At 45.5% G+C, this 18,868-nt stretch overlaps 1 protein-coding gene across 2 annotated transcripts; it reads right to left on the bottom strand.

Moving 5' to 3' along the window:
- Window positions 1-8,895: 8,895 nt before the first annotated feature.
- LOC123148757 (putative clathrin assembly protein At5g35200) lies at window positions 8,896-15,737 on the bottom strand. 2 transcript variants are annotated; one of them, XM_044568244.1, is made up of 16 exons: window positions 15,517-15,737; window positions 14,165-14,296; window positions 13,976-14,045; window positions 13,581-13,678; window positions 12,730-12,871; window positions 12,503-12,603; window positions 12,115-12,198; window positions 11,968-12,018; window positions 11,781-11,846; window positions 11,609-11,674; window positions 10,934-11,014; window positions 10,780-10,845; window positions 10,107-10,268; window positions 9,943-10,018; window positions 9,730-9,842; window positions 8,896-9,642 (listed from the first exon to the last, which is right to left on the bottom strand). In XM_044568244.1, exons 2-16 carry the CDS (start codon window positions 14,261-14,263, stop codon window positions 9,223-9,225), a joined length of 1,695 nt encoding a protein of 564 aa, XP_044424179.1. In that variant the 5' UTR covers window positions 14,264-14,296; window positions 15,517-15,737; the 3' UTR covers window positions 8,896-9,222. The 2 variants fall into 2 exon arrangements, with proteins under 2 accessions (XP_044424179.1, XP_044424180.1); XM_044568245.1 differs by lacking the exon at window positions 15,517-15,737 and adding an exon at window positions 15,158-15,407.
- Between the last annotated feature and the right edge of the window lie 3,131 nt (window positions 15,738-18,868).

Genomic DNA, 18,868 nt, shown 5'->3' on the forward strand with positions numbered 1-18,868 from the left:
ATGCTGTGTACCAGACCTGATGTGTGCCCTGCCATAAGTTTGGCAGGGAGGTACCAAAGTGATCCAGGAGTGGATCACTGCACAGCGGTCAAGAACATCCTAAAGTACCTGAAAAGGACCAAGGATATGTTTCTCGTTTATGGAGGTGACGAAAGAGCTCGTCGTAAATGGTTACGTCGATGCTAGTTTCAACACCGATCCGGATGACTCTAAGTCACAAACCGGATACATATTTATATTGAATGGTGGAGCTATCAGTTGGTGCAGTTCCAAGCAGAGCGCCGTGGCAGGATCTACGTGTGAAGCGAAGTACATAGCTGCTTTAGAAGCAGCGCATGAAGGAGTCTGGATGAAGGAGTTTATAACCGATTTGGGTGTAATACCCAGTGCATCGGGTCCAATGAAAATCTTTTGTGTCAACATGAGAGCAGTTGCCTTAGCGAAGGAATCCACGTTTCACAAGATAAAGAAACACATCAAGAGACGCTTCAACTCCATTCATGAAAAGGTCAAGGATGAAGACATAGAGATTTGCAAAATACATACGGATCTGAATATAGCAGACCCGTTGACTAAGCCTCTTCCGTGAGAAAAACATGACCAATACCAAGACTCCATGGGTGTTAGATTCATTACAATGTGATCTTGATTATTGACTCTAGTGCAAGTGGGAGACTGATGGAAATATGCCCTAGAGGCAATAATAAAGTTGTTATTATTATATTTCCTTATTCATGATAAAGGTTTATTATTCATGCTAGAATTGCATTGATCAGGAACTTAAATAAATGTGTGGATACATAAAAAATACCGTGTCCTTAGTAAGCCTCTACAAGACTAGCTCGGTGATAAAAAATGGTTAAGGTTTCCTAACCATGGACATGTGTTGTCACTTGATAACGGGATCACATCATTAGGAGAATGATGAGATGGACAAGACCCATCCATTAGCTTAGCATATGATCATTCAGTTTAGTGCTATTGCTTTCTTAATGTCAAATACATATTCCTTCGACAATGAGATCATGCAACTCCAAGATACCGGAGGAATACCTTGTGTGCTATCAAATGTCATAACATAATTGGGTGATCATAAAGATGCTCTACAGGTATCTCCGAAGGTGTCTATTGAGTTGGCATGGATCGAGAGTAGGATTTGTCACTCCGTGTATCGGAGAGGTATGTCTAGGCCCTCTCGGTAATACTCATCACAAGAAGCTTGCAAGCAAAGTGACTAAGGAGTTAGTTACAAGATGATGTATTACGAAACGAGTAAAGAGACTTGACGGTATCGAGATTGAACTAGGTATGAAGATACCACGATCGAATCTCAGGCAAGTAACATACCGACAGACAAAGGGAATTATGTATGTTGTCATAAAGGTTCGACTGATAAAGATCTTCGTAGAATATATAGGAACCAATATGGGAATCCAGGTTCCGCTATTGGTTATTGATCGGAGAGGCGTCTCGGACTCTCGGTCATGTCTACATAGTTCTTGAACCCGTACGGTCCGCACGCTTAACGTTCGTTGACGATATAGTATTATATCTGTTATGTGATTTGGTGACCGAATGTTGTTCGAAGTCCCGAATGAGATCACGGACATGACGAGGAGCTCCGGAATGGTCCAAAGTTAAAGATTGATATATAAGACGATGTTGTTTGGACACTGGAAAGGTTTCAGAGTGTATCGGGTAGTCATCGGATCACCGGAAGGGGTTCCGGGAAGCCCCGGGAGGTTAATGGGCCTTATGGGCCAAGAGAGAGGAACACACCAGCCCACAAGGGGCTGGCGCGCCCCTTCCCTTGGCCGCTGGCCCTAGGGATGGAAAGGAGGGAGGGCTAGCCCCTCTTTCCTTCCCTCCGTCACAAGTTGACAAACCCGGCCACGATCGCCAAGGAATAGAGAGAAACTATAGCTCGGGCAGCCTGATAAGTACATAATCCTTATGTATGTAGCTATAGCATGGGCATCCTAATAACTTTAGCATGAGCAGTTTGATAACTATGACATGAGCAGCCTGTTAACTATAGCATGAGCAGTTTGCTAACTTTAGTATGACAAGTCTGATAACTATAAACCAGCAACCTGATAACTATAGCAAGAACAACCCAACAACTACATAATAACCAAATTGGTAACTATACCATGAACAACTTCATAACTTTACCATGTGCTATTGGGTAACTACATAATTACCTCGACTACTGTATCTCACGAGAATTGTTGAAATCAACCTTGTCCTCGGGTAGTCTCTCCATTACCGACATCATCTATGGTTACAAAATGTGATGCATTGATGGACTAGAGAAACCCAATAAAAAACAACCTTTTTTGATATGGTAGTAAAGATAAGGGTTTGAATACCTTGTTTACGTATAGTGGGTAACAGCCAAAGATGGTTGAGTTGATTATTGGGGTCAGTAGCAACTCAACAGACCCGAGTTCAAATCCCGGTCCATGCAATGTCTTTGTCCCCCGCCCCCCATCCCCCGTAGCAAGCAAAATCGAGAAACCGGTAACCAGGTGAGTGGAAAAAAGTTCAGTGAGGCAGTGTGGGAATAAAAGTCCCCATGCAAAAAAAGAGACTTGAAAACCGAGTGAGTGAAGAAAAACACTTGGTGAAACGGGGTGTACCGATAATACCCACACGAAAAAAGAATTGGGAGACCAAAAATCAAATAAGTGAAAAAAAACCGGGCAGTGAACCGGTGTGAAAATAAGAATGGGTGAACCAATTCACTCCCCTACGCTGCCCAAACCTTGGCAAAGTTTCCTTCATACAAATAAGATTGTAGTTCAAATATACTCCCTCCGTCCGGGTTTATTAGGCCCATCGGAGGAGGGAGCGCGTCCGTTTTTATTAGGCCTCTCTGCCTCGATCAGGTTGCCAAGAGAGAAAACGGTTGGTTCCTTCCCCGGTCTATTCAGCTTTTTGGTTCATCTTCCGAAGCGCGATGATTTCCAGCCGTAGGCCAAGAGCTCGTGAGCTGTTAACTAGGCATACTAGTACCCCTAGCAATAACGCCAGGCTACCCATCCAGTGCATGGGCTGCTAATTCTCCTTTGATTGGACATGCATGCACCATGCAGGGGCGTGTGGCTGCATGGGATTATTTTGGCTAGTAAATCATGCATTGGAAACGAAAGAGCACTTAGTCCAGGGAATTACTGCCCATTACTCAATGTGCATTGGTACCTAAGTTTTGGTTGGGGGCCTAATAAATCCGAACGGAGAAAGTACCAACTAGATGGCAGTCTTGTTGGCTAGTATAGCTATTAGTACTCATCACGTTGGTTTTGAGTTCGATGCCAAGCTTTGGTATCTATTTTTTGGTCTAAAATACCGGACGTAGAGCGCACTCTGGGCCAACCATATGATCAAATTGTCCTAGGTTCATACATATCACGGCCGTGTGAATGTGATCGGATGGCTCGCAGCTACTTCCTCCATTCAGAATTACTTGTCTCGGATATGGATGTATCTAGAACTAAAATATATCTAAATACATTCATTTCTGCGACAAGTAATTCCGAACAGAGGAAGTAGTACCCAACTGCAAGGTGCTCTTTTTATTTCATACTCATACTAGCAAGTTACTACTACTATCCGACTAACTAACTGAATCCGCCACCAAATGGAAATGGAAGGCCAAACCCAAAGCAAAGGTGTGCTGTTTACACTGTCTCATGGTCAACAACCAAGAAAGGCTCACTTAATCAATCAATGGCGGTCACTAATACCTTTACTTTTTTGAGAAAACACAAACCCCGACAAAAACAAATCTAGCAAATATGTTGACTCATCTTGTCGACACAAACGTTGTATCACTAAAAGCATAGCGCCTGAAAGCCTAAAATAAAATCTAGCAAACATGCGACCGCTCCATGTTAACTCCAGAACTTGAATCCAGACCAACCGGTTTCACCAGGAGAAGAAACATAACCATCTTTCGTTCTTTCTTTCTATCTTACTTTCTTGTTAAAAAACTAGTCTTTGGGTCTGTTTCAGCTCGAATCTGTATATCAAAAAGGGATTCCTCCCGTTTTGTATACAAAGCAACCAACCGAGACAACGAACGATAGGTGCTGGGGCGGAAACAGCAGTCACGCCCAATAGAAATGAAAAAGAAAATACAAGAGAAACAAATGCCGACAACGGCGGATCGACAAAAAATGAAGAAGCCTCGTAACCGCTGCATCCACCGGAGATCGCCTACCAAGCTCCGAGCCTCCGAAGCGCCGGTACCAATCAACACCTTCAAGAAGGGGCGCGGCGGCGACGACGCTGCTGCCAAGGGTTTCCTCCGGTACGCGGTGAGGAGAGAGGAGGGTAGCCTCGACGCCCTCCAGAAGGTCCGGCGGCACCCTCATGCGCCACCGCTCGGTGTCAGCCAAGCCAACTGGGATTTCTCCCAATCCCAACCTCCACCTCAGGCACTCTGGAGCTCGTCACCAAACAGAGCACCACCCTGCACCAACCCGGTCAAGAAGCTTCCCACGATGTCTCACCACGGCAACGCGAAGCATGGCCTGCACAATGAAGAAGAGGAGTCGGGACTAGGGCAACAGCATCGTCGGCACGCGTGTGGGCCCCACCTCCACCGTCAACAACGGTAGCTGGCCAGAGGCAATAGCAGGAACATACCTTCGCACTGCATCGCCGCCCCTGTCCAAACCGCTCCCCTGCCTCTCGGCACAGAGAGCGTCAAGGCCGAGCCGTAGCCGGCCCGCTAGGACCCAGATGAGGCCCTACGGGCCCAGATCTGGGCCGGGGTCGCGACACCGGCCACCCAGCACCACCGGACCGCCCCGCCGCCAAGTGGAGGCACGAGAAACTCTCTTTCACTGCCATAGAAACTCTCTTTCAGCTCGGATCTGTATACAAGAGCAAGGAAGGAAACAGTCTTCTATTTCACTGCCACAGAAACTCTTTTTCTTTCTCTCTTGCTCAATTAATTTTACTCCATATATACTTGTATATGTGGACTACTACGTGTATGTCTGTTTTAACAACTCAAATCGTTGCTGGCAGGGTCTGTTTTGGTCAACTCAAATAATACAGTATGTTCTATCTTCTCTTTTCTTTCCTCTCTTTCTCAGGCAATCAAGTCAAATCAGTGCCATTAGCTGCTGCATTAAACATATGGGCCTGATGTGTGTTAGTGCATATTTTACTATCCATGAAATAAGTTAATGTATTTTGAAAAGTGTTCATGTCAGTTGCGAAAATGCTTTATAAAAAAGATGACAAACTTAGTTATATTAAATTTTAATTTATTTTTAATAGGAAAAAGTTATAATATAAAAAACAAGCATTGTACTATGTGTAGATCGGTGAAAATTGCTTGACCATTTTCTTTAATGGATTCATAATAATAAATCTAATTATGAAATCCAAAAGGCACTGCAAAAAAATATGATAAAGAATAAAAATATATTATATATAATAAAAAGACAAAAGGAACAAAAAAACTAAAAGGGATAGAAAATAGGGTCGACGAACACCCGCTAATCTCGGCCCAAGTAGGGGTGTGGCCCAAATAGGAGAAGTGGCAGGGGAGTTGAGGACCATATCACAAGCACAAAGAGTTCTTTCTCTCTCCCAAAAAAAACAAGCACAAAGAGTTCCTCCCGCGTTCAGGAAAAAGAAACTACTCGGCGGGGACAAGAATACAGGTTGATTCTACGAATACTCATCGTTTTTTGCAAAATTTCCGATGGACGGGTACAAGCAGTTTTGTCTTTATTAGTAGATATATAGATAAGATATAAGATATATTTCAATGGATGAAAACGTTTTGCATGGATTAATGTCAAATATAATGTTTTGCAACATCTATGAGAAAAGAGTTCATGAATGTTTAATAAAATATACATGCATGTCAAATATAATGTTGACGCAATTTTTTTTAAAACAATTTAGAGAAGAGAAATTGTTAGTGTGTAACAAAATACCTCAAAATATATTCTGCTATGCATGTAATATGTTAATGTATCCCAAAACACACGGTCAAAAAGCAGCACCGAGGCAGCCAGATCGCCGGTGCTCGCAAGGACCAGGTCGAATCGGAATAAGTCGAGGACACGGATAGGGACTCGTACTCTCGCCGTCGCCGAGGAGGACGGCCGACTCTTGCCGGGACTCGGACCCCTCCAACGTTTATATAAAAACAGAGGCACCCCATCGAGCCAACACCACACAACACGTCCGATCAAAGAACCACAAGCTCTCGAAACAGCTAGCGAAGCAAGTCAACAATGGCGAGAGGCACGAGGGGTGTCGCCGCGGCGACGATCTCGCTAGCCGTGCTGCTCCTGCTCTTCTTGCCTAGCACCGCCGCCGCCGCCAACGTCCCCAGCATCGACGCCACGCGGACGCGCCACCTGCCGCTGCCACGCGGACTGCTGCGCGGCCCGGAGAGCGTCGCCTTCGACGCCAAAGGCCACGGCCCGTACAGCGGCGTGTCAGACGGCCGCGTCCTGAAGTGGAACGGCCACAAGCTCGGCTGGTCGACGTACAGCTACAACCCCGACTACAGCAGCGAGGCGTGCACGGCGTCTCTCCTTCGCCCGGAGACTGCCACCGAGGGCCGCTGCGGCCGGCCGCTCGGTCTGCGGACTGCGGTTCCACCTCAAGTCCGGGTACCTCTACATCGCCGACGCCTACAAGGGGCTCATGAGGGTCGCGCCAGGCGGCGGGGAGGCAACTGTGCTTGTCACGGAGGTTGACGGCGTACCTCTCCGCTTCACCAACGGGGTGGACATCGACCAGGTAACCGGAGAGGTCTACTTCACCGACAGCTCCAGGAACTACAAGTTTAAAAATATTATTCACATAAGTTCATGTATAAGTTTTTTTTTTCTGTCAACGAAAAAAAAAGGAAGGGAGAAAACACACGGTCAAAAAGCAGCACCGAGGCAGCCAGATCGCCGGTGCTCGCAAGGACCAGGTCGAATCGGAATAAGTCGAGGACACGGATAGGGACTCGTACTCTCGCCGTCGCCGAGGAGGACGGCCGACTCTTGCCGGGACTCGGACCCCTCCAGCGTTTATATAAGAACAGAGGCACCCCATCGAGCCAACACCACACAACACGTCCGATCAAAGAACCACAAGCTCTCGAAACAGCTAGCGAAGCAAGTCAACAATGGCGAGAGGCACGAGGGGTGTCGCCGCGGCGACGATCTCGCTAGCCGTGCTGCTCCTGCTCTTCTTGCCTAGCACCGCCGCCGCCGCCAACGTCCCCAGCATCGACGCCACGCGGACGCGCCACCTGCCGCTGCCACGCGGACTGCTGCGCGGCCCGGAGAGCGTCGCCTTCGATGCCAAAGGCCACGGCCCGTACAGCGGCGTGTCAGACGGTCGCGTCCTGAAGTGGAACGGCCACAAGCTCGGCTGGTCGACGTACACCTACAACCCCGACTACAGCAGCGAGGCGTGCACGGCGTCTCTCCTTCGCCCGGAGACTGCCACCGAGGGCCGCTGCGGCCGGCCGCTCGGTCTGCGGACTGCGGTTCCACCTCAAGTCCGGGTACCTCTACATCGCCGACGCCTACAAGGGGCTCATGAGGGTCGCGCCAGGCGGCGGGGAGGCAACTGTGCTTGTCACGGAGGTTGACGGCGTACCTCTTCGCTTCACCAACGGGGTGGACATCGACCAGGTAACCGGAGAGGTCTATTTCACCGACAGCTCCAGGAACTACAAGTTTAAAAATATTATTCACATAAGTTCATGTATAAGTTTTTTTTTCCGTCAACGAAAAAAAAAGAAGGGAGAAAACACACGGTCAAAAAGCAGCACCGAGGCAGCCAGATCGCCGGTGCTCGCAAGGACCAGGTCGAATCGGAATAAGTCGAGGACACGGATAGGGACTCGTACTCTCGCCGTCGCCGAGGAGGACGGCCGACTCTTGCCGGGACTCGGACCCCTCCAGCGTTTATATAAGAACAGAGGCACCCCATCGAGCCAACACCACACAACACGTCCGATCAAAGAACCACAAGCTCTCGAAACAGCTAGCGAAGCAAGTCAACAATGGCGAGAGGCACGAGGGGTGTCGCCGCGGCGACGATCTTGCTAGCCGTGCTGCTCCTGCTCTTCTTGTCTAGCACCGCCGCCGCCGCCAACGTCCCCAGCATCGACGCCACGCGGACGCGCCACCTGCCGCTGCCACGCGGACTGCTGCGCGGCCCGGAGAGTGTCGCCTTCGACGCCAAAGGCCACGGCCCGTACAGCATCGTGTCCGACGGCCGCGTGCTGAAGTGGAATGGCGACGCGTGCGTCTGGTCCACGTACACCCACAACCCCGACCCAAGGGATAATATCTGGTACTCCCACCCCTAGGGTGCTCCCAATGCTCTCTAGAGATGGGAGTCAATTAGTATATTAGTCTATTATATTAAGATATGTCTTCTTTCTTACTACGTTCATGTATTCAATATAATGTACGCAACGGTTGTTTCCGTAGGACTACATAATAGTAGATGTATGAGTTTCAAAGACAGAAATAAAGCACTAGCATTGTAGTTAGCATAGGAGTATACAGGTTAATACTCACAAAAATGAGACAATCCAATCTTGCAAAAAGAATCATTTGTTAAGCACTATATCTATCACAGTTGTGAGTCTCGAAAGAAACAAAAAAAAAACTAGTAATGTAGTGCACATCGAAAACTGTTAGTATAGGGGTACAAGTTGATGCCCGTGAAAACAAAATCAATCCAATGTTGCAACAAGAGAACTATTTTGTAAGTGAAACCAATTGTTCACGAATTGGAATCAACTAAGTGACCGCTAGCAAATCCACAAATGAATCAACATATTCGTTCGTAATTGAATCTAGAAAAGAAAACAGTGGTTCGCGGAGCAACAAGAGGCAAAACATATGTTGCACAAGAACATCACCGTTCTTCCATTACACTACAAAGAATCGTCACATTATTGTTCATCATCGCACCAAACATCCATGAATAATCCAATCCCCCGACGTATATATATCCCCCAGACTCACCTGCACATACGAAAAACGCCATATACAAAATACACAAGCGCCTACACGGACCGATCCGAATCCGACGAACCAGCTACACTCCTTTGCTCCCGATCAACGGCTGTGTCACTCCCCCCTTCCTACCTGAGCTACAACGCCGTCACAATGGCAGCCAAGAAAAAAGAACATGGGCAGAAGAAAGTTTTCATCTGTGAACCACCGGCTAGATCAGCCCGGTGTACGCATTGCCCTGGACGGCGTGGAGGGGCATCATCCCGGTGCCAGCGCCGCCATAAGGGTGTTGGGCGCCGGCGGGCGCAAACGGGTTCGCGCCGAATGGGTTCGCTGGGGCCGCCTGTGCCTGGTGGTATTGTTGTGCCTGAGGGTGGTGGCTGGCCATCATCATCTGCTGCTGAAGCATGAAAGCCTGCTGCTGCTGGGCCATGGCGGCCATCTGCACCGCATGGGGCGCCGCATACCCGTTTGAGCCGTAGAACGGGTCCTGCATTGCTGCTGGCTGTTGCATCATCGGGGCCGGGGCGGCACCGGTGGTCTCCCAGGGGTTGTAGCTCGCGGGCTGGCTCGCTCGTCGGTTCGCGTCTTCGTATAGGCTGTCAAGGGTGAGCAAGTCCAGTCCACCAGCCTGCAAAAGGTGTCAAGTTTAGTATGACCAAAGGATGATCAGCAAGACAGGGTATAGTTGTTGCATCTATAGGAAAATGTATCGTACCAATTTTTTGCCTGAAGCGACGGCAGTTTCATTTGAACTGGGTGCAGTGACTAGGGCCAGTTCCCAGCCTGTGACTCCATTTTCAAAAGCAGGAGCGGCCTGGGGCACGTCATCTGCAGTGATCAAAAATAAATTAAGGGCTGTGCATTGACCAGATTCCAAGCGATGAAAAAAACACCTGTTTCAGTTCACAGGAGAGAAATAAATGTGTACCTATTGGAACAATTGCCAGCGCTAGAGCGTTCCTCTCGTCTATCTCGGCCACAGCAGGGTGTGTTTCATTCAGACCCTGACAAGCAAAGGAAGTGTTAGCAGAATCTATGCATGGGTAGTGACCTCTTTGTGACTGTGAGTAGCAGTGTAGCACAGGATGTTACCAGCAAGTCTGTTGGTTCAGCAGCAGGTGCTTCCTCTTTTACTGGCTCTGGTTCTGGTTCAGGCTCTGGCTCTTGTTCCACTTCGGGCTCTGAAACCGGAGGTGGTGAGGTTGGCTTGACTTCCTCCTCTGGCTCTTTGTTGTATTCTATAGCCAGTATGGCCTGAAAACAAATCAAATGGGCTCAGAGCAAACTCAACAAGAAACACATAGGAAAATCATGAAAAGGAAATGATCGAAATAGTTGCAGGGCCAAGTAACTCCTAGCAATTTGCATTACATGAGAAGTTCCAAATTATGTGCAATTACACACATACCTGATCATGCTAATCATTTACTAGGATGAACATGCAACTTTCTTTTCTTTTTTGCTTAAGGCTCGTTCGGAAACCAGCATACAGAACATTAATTTAGCTGCACTTCTCTAATATATTTACTCGGCTCTAACAGACACTATTACTAGAAAGCTAACTGAAACGAAGTATAGAGAACTGGCTAGCAACCCAGATAACAAAGTACACAACCAATGCTAGTTAGTTTGTTAGAAACTAGTTCTGAGCTAAATTCATTGTCCTCCTGATAGTGGAGATTCTGATATCTAAATGATGATGTCTTACTTGATATCCACACACCCCTATCTATAACAAAGTTCTGGTTTTAACCAGTTTCCGAACCTTATCTTTCATCGCGGGAGCATCTCTCACATATTCCTCCATAGTTTGCATGAATGATGCCGGAGGCTGTAGAAGTTATAAACGGAACGCTGTCAGCTGTTTGCTAACATGGAAAACAGATACCAAAGACTTGCAAATCAAGTATGCAACGAACCTGTTCAATTTTCAAGAACTTCTCACCACGTGCTACGTGTATTGTTTTACACACTTCATAAAATTCTGACAATCTCTCAGACTGCGAAAGAAAAAAGAAAAAGAGAGGATGAAAAATCCAACAATATCAGTTAGATTACATATTCTTATTCAACACAGTTCACAAGGATTAAATCAGTGGCTCAGAATTTCAGTTTTAAAAATCAATCAGCATCAGTGGAGCTGATGAGGTTGAAGGTGGAAAACATGCTTTTATGATGGGTTTTATTTCCATACATAGGTATCTAAAACCAAATTAAACAGAAGTTGTTGAATCCCCATGGTCAACACTTGCTTGAGAATGCATATAACTAATCCTCATTAAAGTGAGATATCATATAGAGCAGCAATAGCTCGAATGGGCTTACATGGCTGCCCTAAGATTTTTTTTCTTTACAGTTTTCATCAATCAAGCACTGAAGCAATGGTCTGTCCACAATAATTAGTGGGTTATCCCATTGTCTTCCTATTGTCTCCTAAGTGCTGACAGATAACCAAGTTCACTTTATACGTCCAAGGATGTTGAGTTATGTTCATACAATAAAAGGAATTTTAGTTGTGTTGCTATAAACAGGGGAGGAAATCCAATGAACAATGTAATAGCGGATGAGCAACAGAGAAGGGATACGAATTTTACCTGGTTAGTTGCTCTTTTGTATATATCAAGGGCCCTAACAGCGTCATTTCTTTGCATTTCAAAGAACTGCAACAGGTAATGAGGTGTAAACTGGATGGGCAAAATAATAAAAATAGCTAGCGATTTAAGAAGTTTCACAAACTTATCCTAAGTGACAGCACAGAAAGTTCACCTTGTCAACAAGATTTATTGTCCCATCACTAATGGCAGTGTAGATCTTGACACTCTCCAGAGCAACCTTTCAGTAATGCATGAAACAAAGTCATTGAATGCCAAACCACTCATATACAATGCCTAAAAAAGAAACACGTGTGACATCTCAAAATAAGAAACAGAGGAAGCGAGCATATCCTACTTACCATTGAAAGCGCATGCTGGATTATAACATTATAAGATGATGCCCCTTGTGGCTGCAAAATTCAGTAATTCGTAACATGTCAAGAACATCACATGAAGAAAGGATTTGGTGAAACTAAAGAACTTGTGGTCGGCAAATAGCCCGTTACCTGGCAAGCAAGAAGCCGGAAAAGAAGTTGCTGCAGTGGTGGCAGGTGATCTAGCACACCAACAGTATCAAGATCCCGAGTCCTCTGCAGATATCAGAATTTTCCATAGAAACTTAGATGTGAAACTGAACTATTGTAACACAAACATTTTATGTTGACGTATATTTCAAATAGGATAAACTAACTAGTGTAAGTTTGGCTTCGGCGTACTATCTATTATGCATTGAAAATTTTGATCTAGTTATTCTTTAAGCACATGAAGCATGCTCCACATAATTATATCAACAATTAAAGGAACTCTCATAGATGCAGTTAAGAGGAATAAGTAGGACTAGCATTGTATTTATGGTTATTTTGCTGTTGAGGGAAACTAGTATGATATACATACCGGAGGATCCGACTCCACATCATACTTCAGCACTCGGAAACATTCAAGTCTCTCTTCCAAATATGAAGCATAAGTGCGTACCCATGCAGAATAATCCCAAGCTGAACCAACAAGTAGAGAGCAAACAATCATGAAAAGTTCTCAAAACAGTATATGTATATAAATGACAGTACTAGTATGAATGTCATTTCGGCACCGGTGATAACACAACTACAAGCAATTAGTACCTCCTGAACTAGAATCATCCTTAAAGTAGGCCATGTTTAGCATATGTGATCTAGATCTGCCATAATTAATAAGCTCTTCACGAAACGTGGGATCAACTTCGCGAAGGGCACGATGTATGACAATTAATGTCTTCAGCGCAACCTGAGGAATAAATAACCAAGCAAAGAATGTTTATAAGTTCTTTATTGCATCACACATGAAAAGCATTATAAATAAAAAAAAGGAAACCATCCACCATTCAAATAAAGTTTTTTCTTGTAGGAAAATAAATAAAGAATCGACAAGTTGATTTACTAAAGTTCAAACAATATATTATGGCTCTCAGAAGTTAGAATATAACATGTCATTCAGAATTAAGCACCATGAGGGAGGAGATATGATAGTTTAACAGGAAAATTTCAGATCTGAACCTGAATTTGAAATTAAATATGGAATGTGTACAGAGAATCATTTTGCATAATTAAGTACAATAGAAATCTCCAGCTCACAAGCATGCCTTGACAAACCATCCATCCCATCCCAAGTACTCCCTCCGTCCCATAATACAAGAGCGTTTTCAATACTAGTGTAGTGTAAAAAACGCTCTTATATTATGGGACGGAGGGAGTACATATCAGTACAAAATTTGAAGTTTACACATTTCAGGTTTTATAAAAAGTAAGACCATACATGTTACCATGTCCTTATGAACATCACAAAGTTTACAAAGATTGCACCGAGATAGAATATGTAAAAAAGGGTTTTTGATACAAAAAGAGAACTAGTACATTCTAACAGAACAACAATCATAAGAAAACAAAGACAATGGCATTGTATTTGACCATCATAAATGGAAGAAATAAATCCATACCGCCCAGTTTCGTGTCTTCGAAAGACGCCTCGCTAGAGCATGAATGCAGTAAGCTACATCGGCCCTTGGCCTTGCAGCAGAAATGGAGAGGAAAATCTCTGCAAACCAATAAACATGTGGGTGATGGCAGTTGTAAAAGGTATCTACTCGCAATCAGAGAGAAAATTAGCGCGTCCGCAATACAAATACCAGGACAAATGCATGTAACCGTAAGCGAATGAAACTTCAAGCAGAACAGTGTTTTTCGTTGAAACAGTTTGTTCTGGCATATATTCAGTTGGATTTGCGCACATGCTCAACTTTTTACAAAATTGTAGATGGTTCAAAACTTCAGATGATGAAACGCTCAGTTCGCCGTAATGGTGGTTCAACTAAGAGATGTGGTAAACCATTACCTCTTATGTACTTCTCCCTTGATGGACGCTCGCTATGGTTGGTGGCCTTCACAATTGCAATGTCCAGCTCCTGTTGTCCCGGAGAAATGGTGAGCCAGCAGTGAGTGAAGCACGACGGAAGCAGAGGTTCAAATATGGAAAGCTTCAAAGACAATTCAACATCCAACGGAATCATGAAAGTGGCCCGACCTTGTAATCGCTGTTCACTTTGGCCAGGCTCACAGTTGTGGTGTCCTTGAGGGCGCCGAGGTACTTCCTGAGGCTCTGCTGAGTGCCACCACCCGCCATTATCCCCAGCTCACGTGTGATGTCCTAGCTGGCCTGATTGCGAAGCAAAGCAGCAAAGCAGTGTAAATGAGATGTGCGCCAAACGCAAGCCAAATAAATGCTGTTTTCTCAGAATGAACCAGACAATGCAACAGCTAGATGACGGGTGCATGGGGCCTGGAACGGTTCCAGCTTTGGTTCAGCAAGAACTACTTCTCACCAAACTAGAAGCATTTACTACAAATCTACAAGCATAAGATATTAAGATGGAAGCAATTACTAGATAATTTTAGCAAGAACACGCAAGATCAATCAGTACAGCAACGGATCCAGAAGAAGATCGCCAAGAAAGCGGATCCAAATGAGCTGCAAACAGAAGAGGGCGAAGCAGGGGAACCAACGGCACCAAAATCTCTGACGCACCCAAGGGATATATTCCGCGAGATAAAGAGGAACGGGATGCCAAAGTGAACTCCACCGAATACTTGTGCAGAACAATTGAGCTAGATTGGTGGGAGAGAAAGTGGTCAGGAGCACGGATCCTATCCATCAAGGCCCATCTCCGGCAGGACTCTCCAGCAAGCCACCACTCACCTACAGAGCAGAAGCGCAAGAACACCGACAGAAGCGGAAGGCTGCTGAGACAAATGGCCGAACAGAGGCTGCACCGATGATACTGCTGCTCAGCGTAATAACCATGCGAATGAACGAAATGAAACAGAGGAGCCGAGCTGATGTTTCCTCCAAACCGAGCGGGACAAGGCAGGCAGGAATCCCGTCCGGATTCTCCGGGGAAAGCAGCGCAAACTTCTATGCCCGACAAAGAACAAGGGGACAAGTATAAATTCAAACTTCAATTCAACGCAATGGACAATTCAACTCAGAATACTGACGCCGACGAAGGCAAGAGTCCACCTGACGTGCTCCGGCAAGCAATCCCCGGGAGGCCGGTCGCTGGATCCAGCCGCGCGGCCGCAAAACCAGGGATCCAACTGAGCAACGGTAGCCGGAAACAGCGAGAGGAGGGGGGATTTCAACTTTCAAACCGGAGCTGTGGCAAACGAACAAGAAAGAAAGCAAATAGACAATCATTCGGCCGCACGGCGCCCCAGGAAAACAAACGGCTTTAATCAGGGCTCGAGCCCTGCGCCGCCACGCCACGGCCCCCAGAATCGCCCAAAAAGCTGGCACCGCCGCAATCGAGAAGCATACGGCCAATTAGCCACACAAAACTACTCTAAGCAGCAGAGAAATTAAGCAGCTTATTAGCTCACCTCAGGGAGGATCCGGGCGGACGGGGAGGGGGGCGAGCTGCACGGGGTGGGGGCGGCAGGGGGGAGAAGAGAGGGGGGGTGCGGGGTGGGTTCTTGGCGACGGGGGGAGGAAGAGGAGGAGGAGGGGAGGTCGCTTTCGCGGCTCGGCCAACCCGGACGCGAACCACCACCCGGTGGCCGGACAGGGACGCGGCACCGGAGATTAAACAATGGAGACGACGCACACAGCGCAGCCGCAGCCACAGCCACAGCCAGAACTTTACTATACTCCAGATTAGCGTACGGGCTCGGCTCAGCTCAGCTGGGTTAGCTAGTTAATTAATCAATTGTCAAGACCAGGTAGTACTATTAGTTACTTAAGTGCGTGATTAAGCCTGGCTTTCCGTTTGTTTGTTTGTTTAAGAAGTGCGTGGTTGATTGGCTTGCGGCTCCTTTTCCTTTCCATTTTTCTTTGCGCCGTCCGCCTTTTCTAAATTCCTCGCCTCCTCGTCGGTGGAGGGGAATGGGATGGGATGGGATGCGTTTTTTGGTTGTGGAATTTTAGTTTGATTTTTTAGTGTTTTCTGGAAGGAGAAGGGGGGGGGGGGGGGGGGGGGGGGGGGGGGTGGGGTGGGTGGGGAGGTGACTGTGACTTCGTTTTAGTCCACATCATGGTCCCTAGTACTTTTCTCCTCCGCTACTGAAAAGGTTGAAATGCATAGGAGGCGCCGTTATTATTTTGATTTTGAAGAGGAGAAGTGCACGGATGAACTCACGGACATATGAACCCACTTTGTAAAACTCAACTTATTTCGAATTGTCAAAAAAAAAATCTGAAAAAAAGGTCTCACTCTTACATCACGTTCTACGTGTGCACGGGGAGTTTCGAGGAAAAGCAACTCTTTCTTTGGCCTATGCGAAAAAGACAACAAAAAAATGTGTCATGGAACGCTATTTAGAAGCATTGAAATTTCTCTTTTTTGCGGAGGCAAAACCGAAGGAGGATTTTTTTTCACAAAACTTTGCGCCACGCACACATGTTGCGAAGATGTATGCGTGAAGTTTTCTTTTGAATTTTTTGACATTTTAAAATGTGATGGATATGAATTTTTTGAAAGTGGGTTCATATGCCCATGGGCTCAACACGTACACACTCTTGAAGATGCCTAAGTTTGGTCCCAATTTTAAGCCAGTGTGTACAATAAATCAAGTTTTTCGTAAGCATTGATGCTTAATGATGCGGGAGAGATGCATAATCAAACTTTTATTCTCTAAAAATAAGCACCGATGCAGGCCGAGGTAATTCCGTTTTCAAAACAAAAAAACAAGCACCGATGCTTAAAGAAAAATAAAGTTATTTCTCTAGGCACCTTGCATTGTCCAAGGACTAGATGTTTGAGTGATTCATTGTCGTCCTTTCTGGCCCAGCGGTTTCTCACCGCGATCCTTTTCTTTGCATCGTCCTCCTTTCTTAATTCCATTGGTCCTCGTCGGTGGAGAGGAATATGATGTTTTTTTTGTTGGAGTTTAGTTCGCTTTCTTCAAGAGTTTTGTGGTAGGAGTTGTAAGGGATGACTGTGACTTTGTTTTGGTAGTCAACATCATAGTGCCTACTTTTCCTTTCAAAAGACGAAAATGCATTGGAGGCGTCGTTATTATTTTGTTATTTTAAGTTGGCTAGTCCTGATTTCAAGTGAGTGTGTGTCAGATCCTACAATAGTTAAGTGATTCATCACGGTCCTATCTACCGCAACTCGTCTCTTATCACAACCACCATGTCGAAATAGGGAGGCATAACATGACATTCTCCATTGGCGACAATTGGGCAATTCTACGTTCTTCCACTGCTTGGGTTTCTTCTTCTTTCATCCATGCCACCCCCTAATCTCTCCATGCTAAGTTGTCGGCAGAGACATGAGGCAAGAAAGAGAAAGGGGCGCTACCGCTGGTGATATGGTTGCCATTGGCTTGTTGTTGCCACTGTAAGACAATCATGTGTCATATCTCCAAACTAATGTTGAATCCCAACCGGGTGTCGTACAAGTGCCCTAATCCCCGTGTCGGATTAGTTTTGCTTAGGTTTCGTTATACAAATCCTCATTTGCCAATACATTTATGGTCCTTTCTGAGCTTGGGATTTTAACTAAGGGGTCATGATGGTTTCAAACTCTACTATTTGAAAATGAACAAGATAACTATGTTGATTATTTTGCATTGGTCAAGGATGAGGACAAGGGATTTGAGGTTATCCCCACGCAGAACCAGATCTGCAACATCAACGGTGAGATGACCGAGGTGATGAAGAAGATAGAGGAGCTCATAGCGTTGTGAAGGATGATCTTCTGTGTGTTTGGGACGTCTGGGGCATACCAAAAGTTTCTTCAAATTGCCATGTGCTAGATATGATCCGTGGTGAATCGGCTAAAATACGTATAAGACTCATGTACAATCTTTTGAAATATTAGGATCAACTTGGCACCTTTGGAATATTGTTGGGACTTTATATGCACTTTTCACTCTTCTCCCAAGGGTGAAATGACATTGTTTTTTTTTTCTCTTTTCAACTTAGTCTTCACCTACTTGTTTTTCAAATTATAAGCTCAATCATGTCATACTATTATAAACTTTACCCATTCTGATATTTGTAAGAAGAGAAAGTTACATTGATGCACCTCAACTCAGAATATATATTTTCACATTACCGCCTAATGCTGAAATTATATCAGAGAGAAACATAGTATAATGAGAGACGATTGAAAGAAAATCATAAAAATATTTATCAAAAATAGCTTGAAATTTCGCACGGACAGAGATCAAACCAGCCCATCCTATCATTTTTATATCATAAGATCTAATGCACTGTGATAAAATCATTTAAATCATGTTTTCACATATGTTCGAACAAATGCCCGGTCCGCTGCCACTAGTCTACCTCTGTGCCTCTTACCTTATGAGCAGAACAGGAGGGCGTGACAGATGAAACGATCCTTTATCTTGTAAGGAAGATGAAGCAACGTGTTGGCCAATCTGTGGTTGCATGAAAGCAACCAGAAAAGATAAACATAAGAGTGCGTGGATTAGCACTCCAGGGTTGAATTTTATACGCTTGGATGACTCAAAACGGTGGGTAGATAAACAAGCCACTATTATAGCATCCCCAAGTGTACGTGTGTTACTCCTAGTAAGTTAATTGGTTTACACACTGGCTGGCAGGGTGTCGCGGGTTAGTTTAAGCGGCATGATTAGAGCGAGTGACCGGTGACGCACGAGGGACAACCAGCACCGAAGTGGCAGGGCCGGGGTTAGATCAGCTACACAATCAATCAGTGCTAATCTTTTATTCCAGGGTGATTATAATACTGTATGTATACTG

Source organism: Triticum aestivum, chromosome 7A (assembly GCF_018294505.1).
Source record: "Triticum aestivum cultivar Chinese Spring chromosome 7A, IWGSC CS RefSeq v2.1, whole genome shotgun sequence".
Classification (NCBI taxonomy): Eukaryota; Viridiplantae; Streptophyta; class Magnoliopsida; order Poales; family Poaceae; genus Triticum; species Triticum aestivum.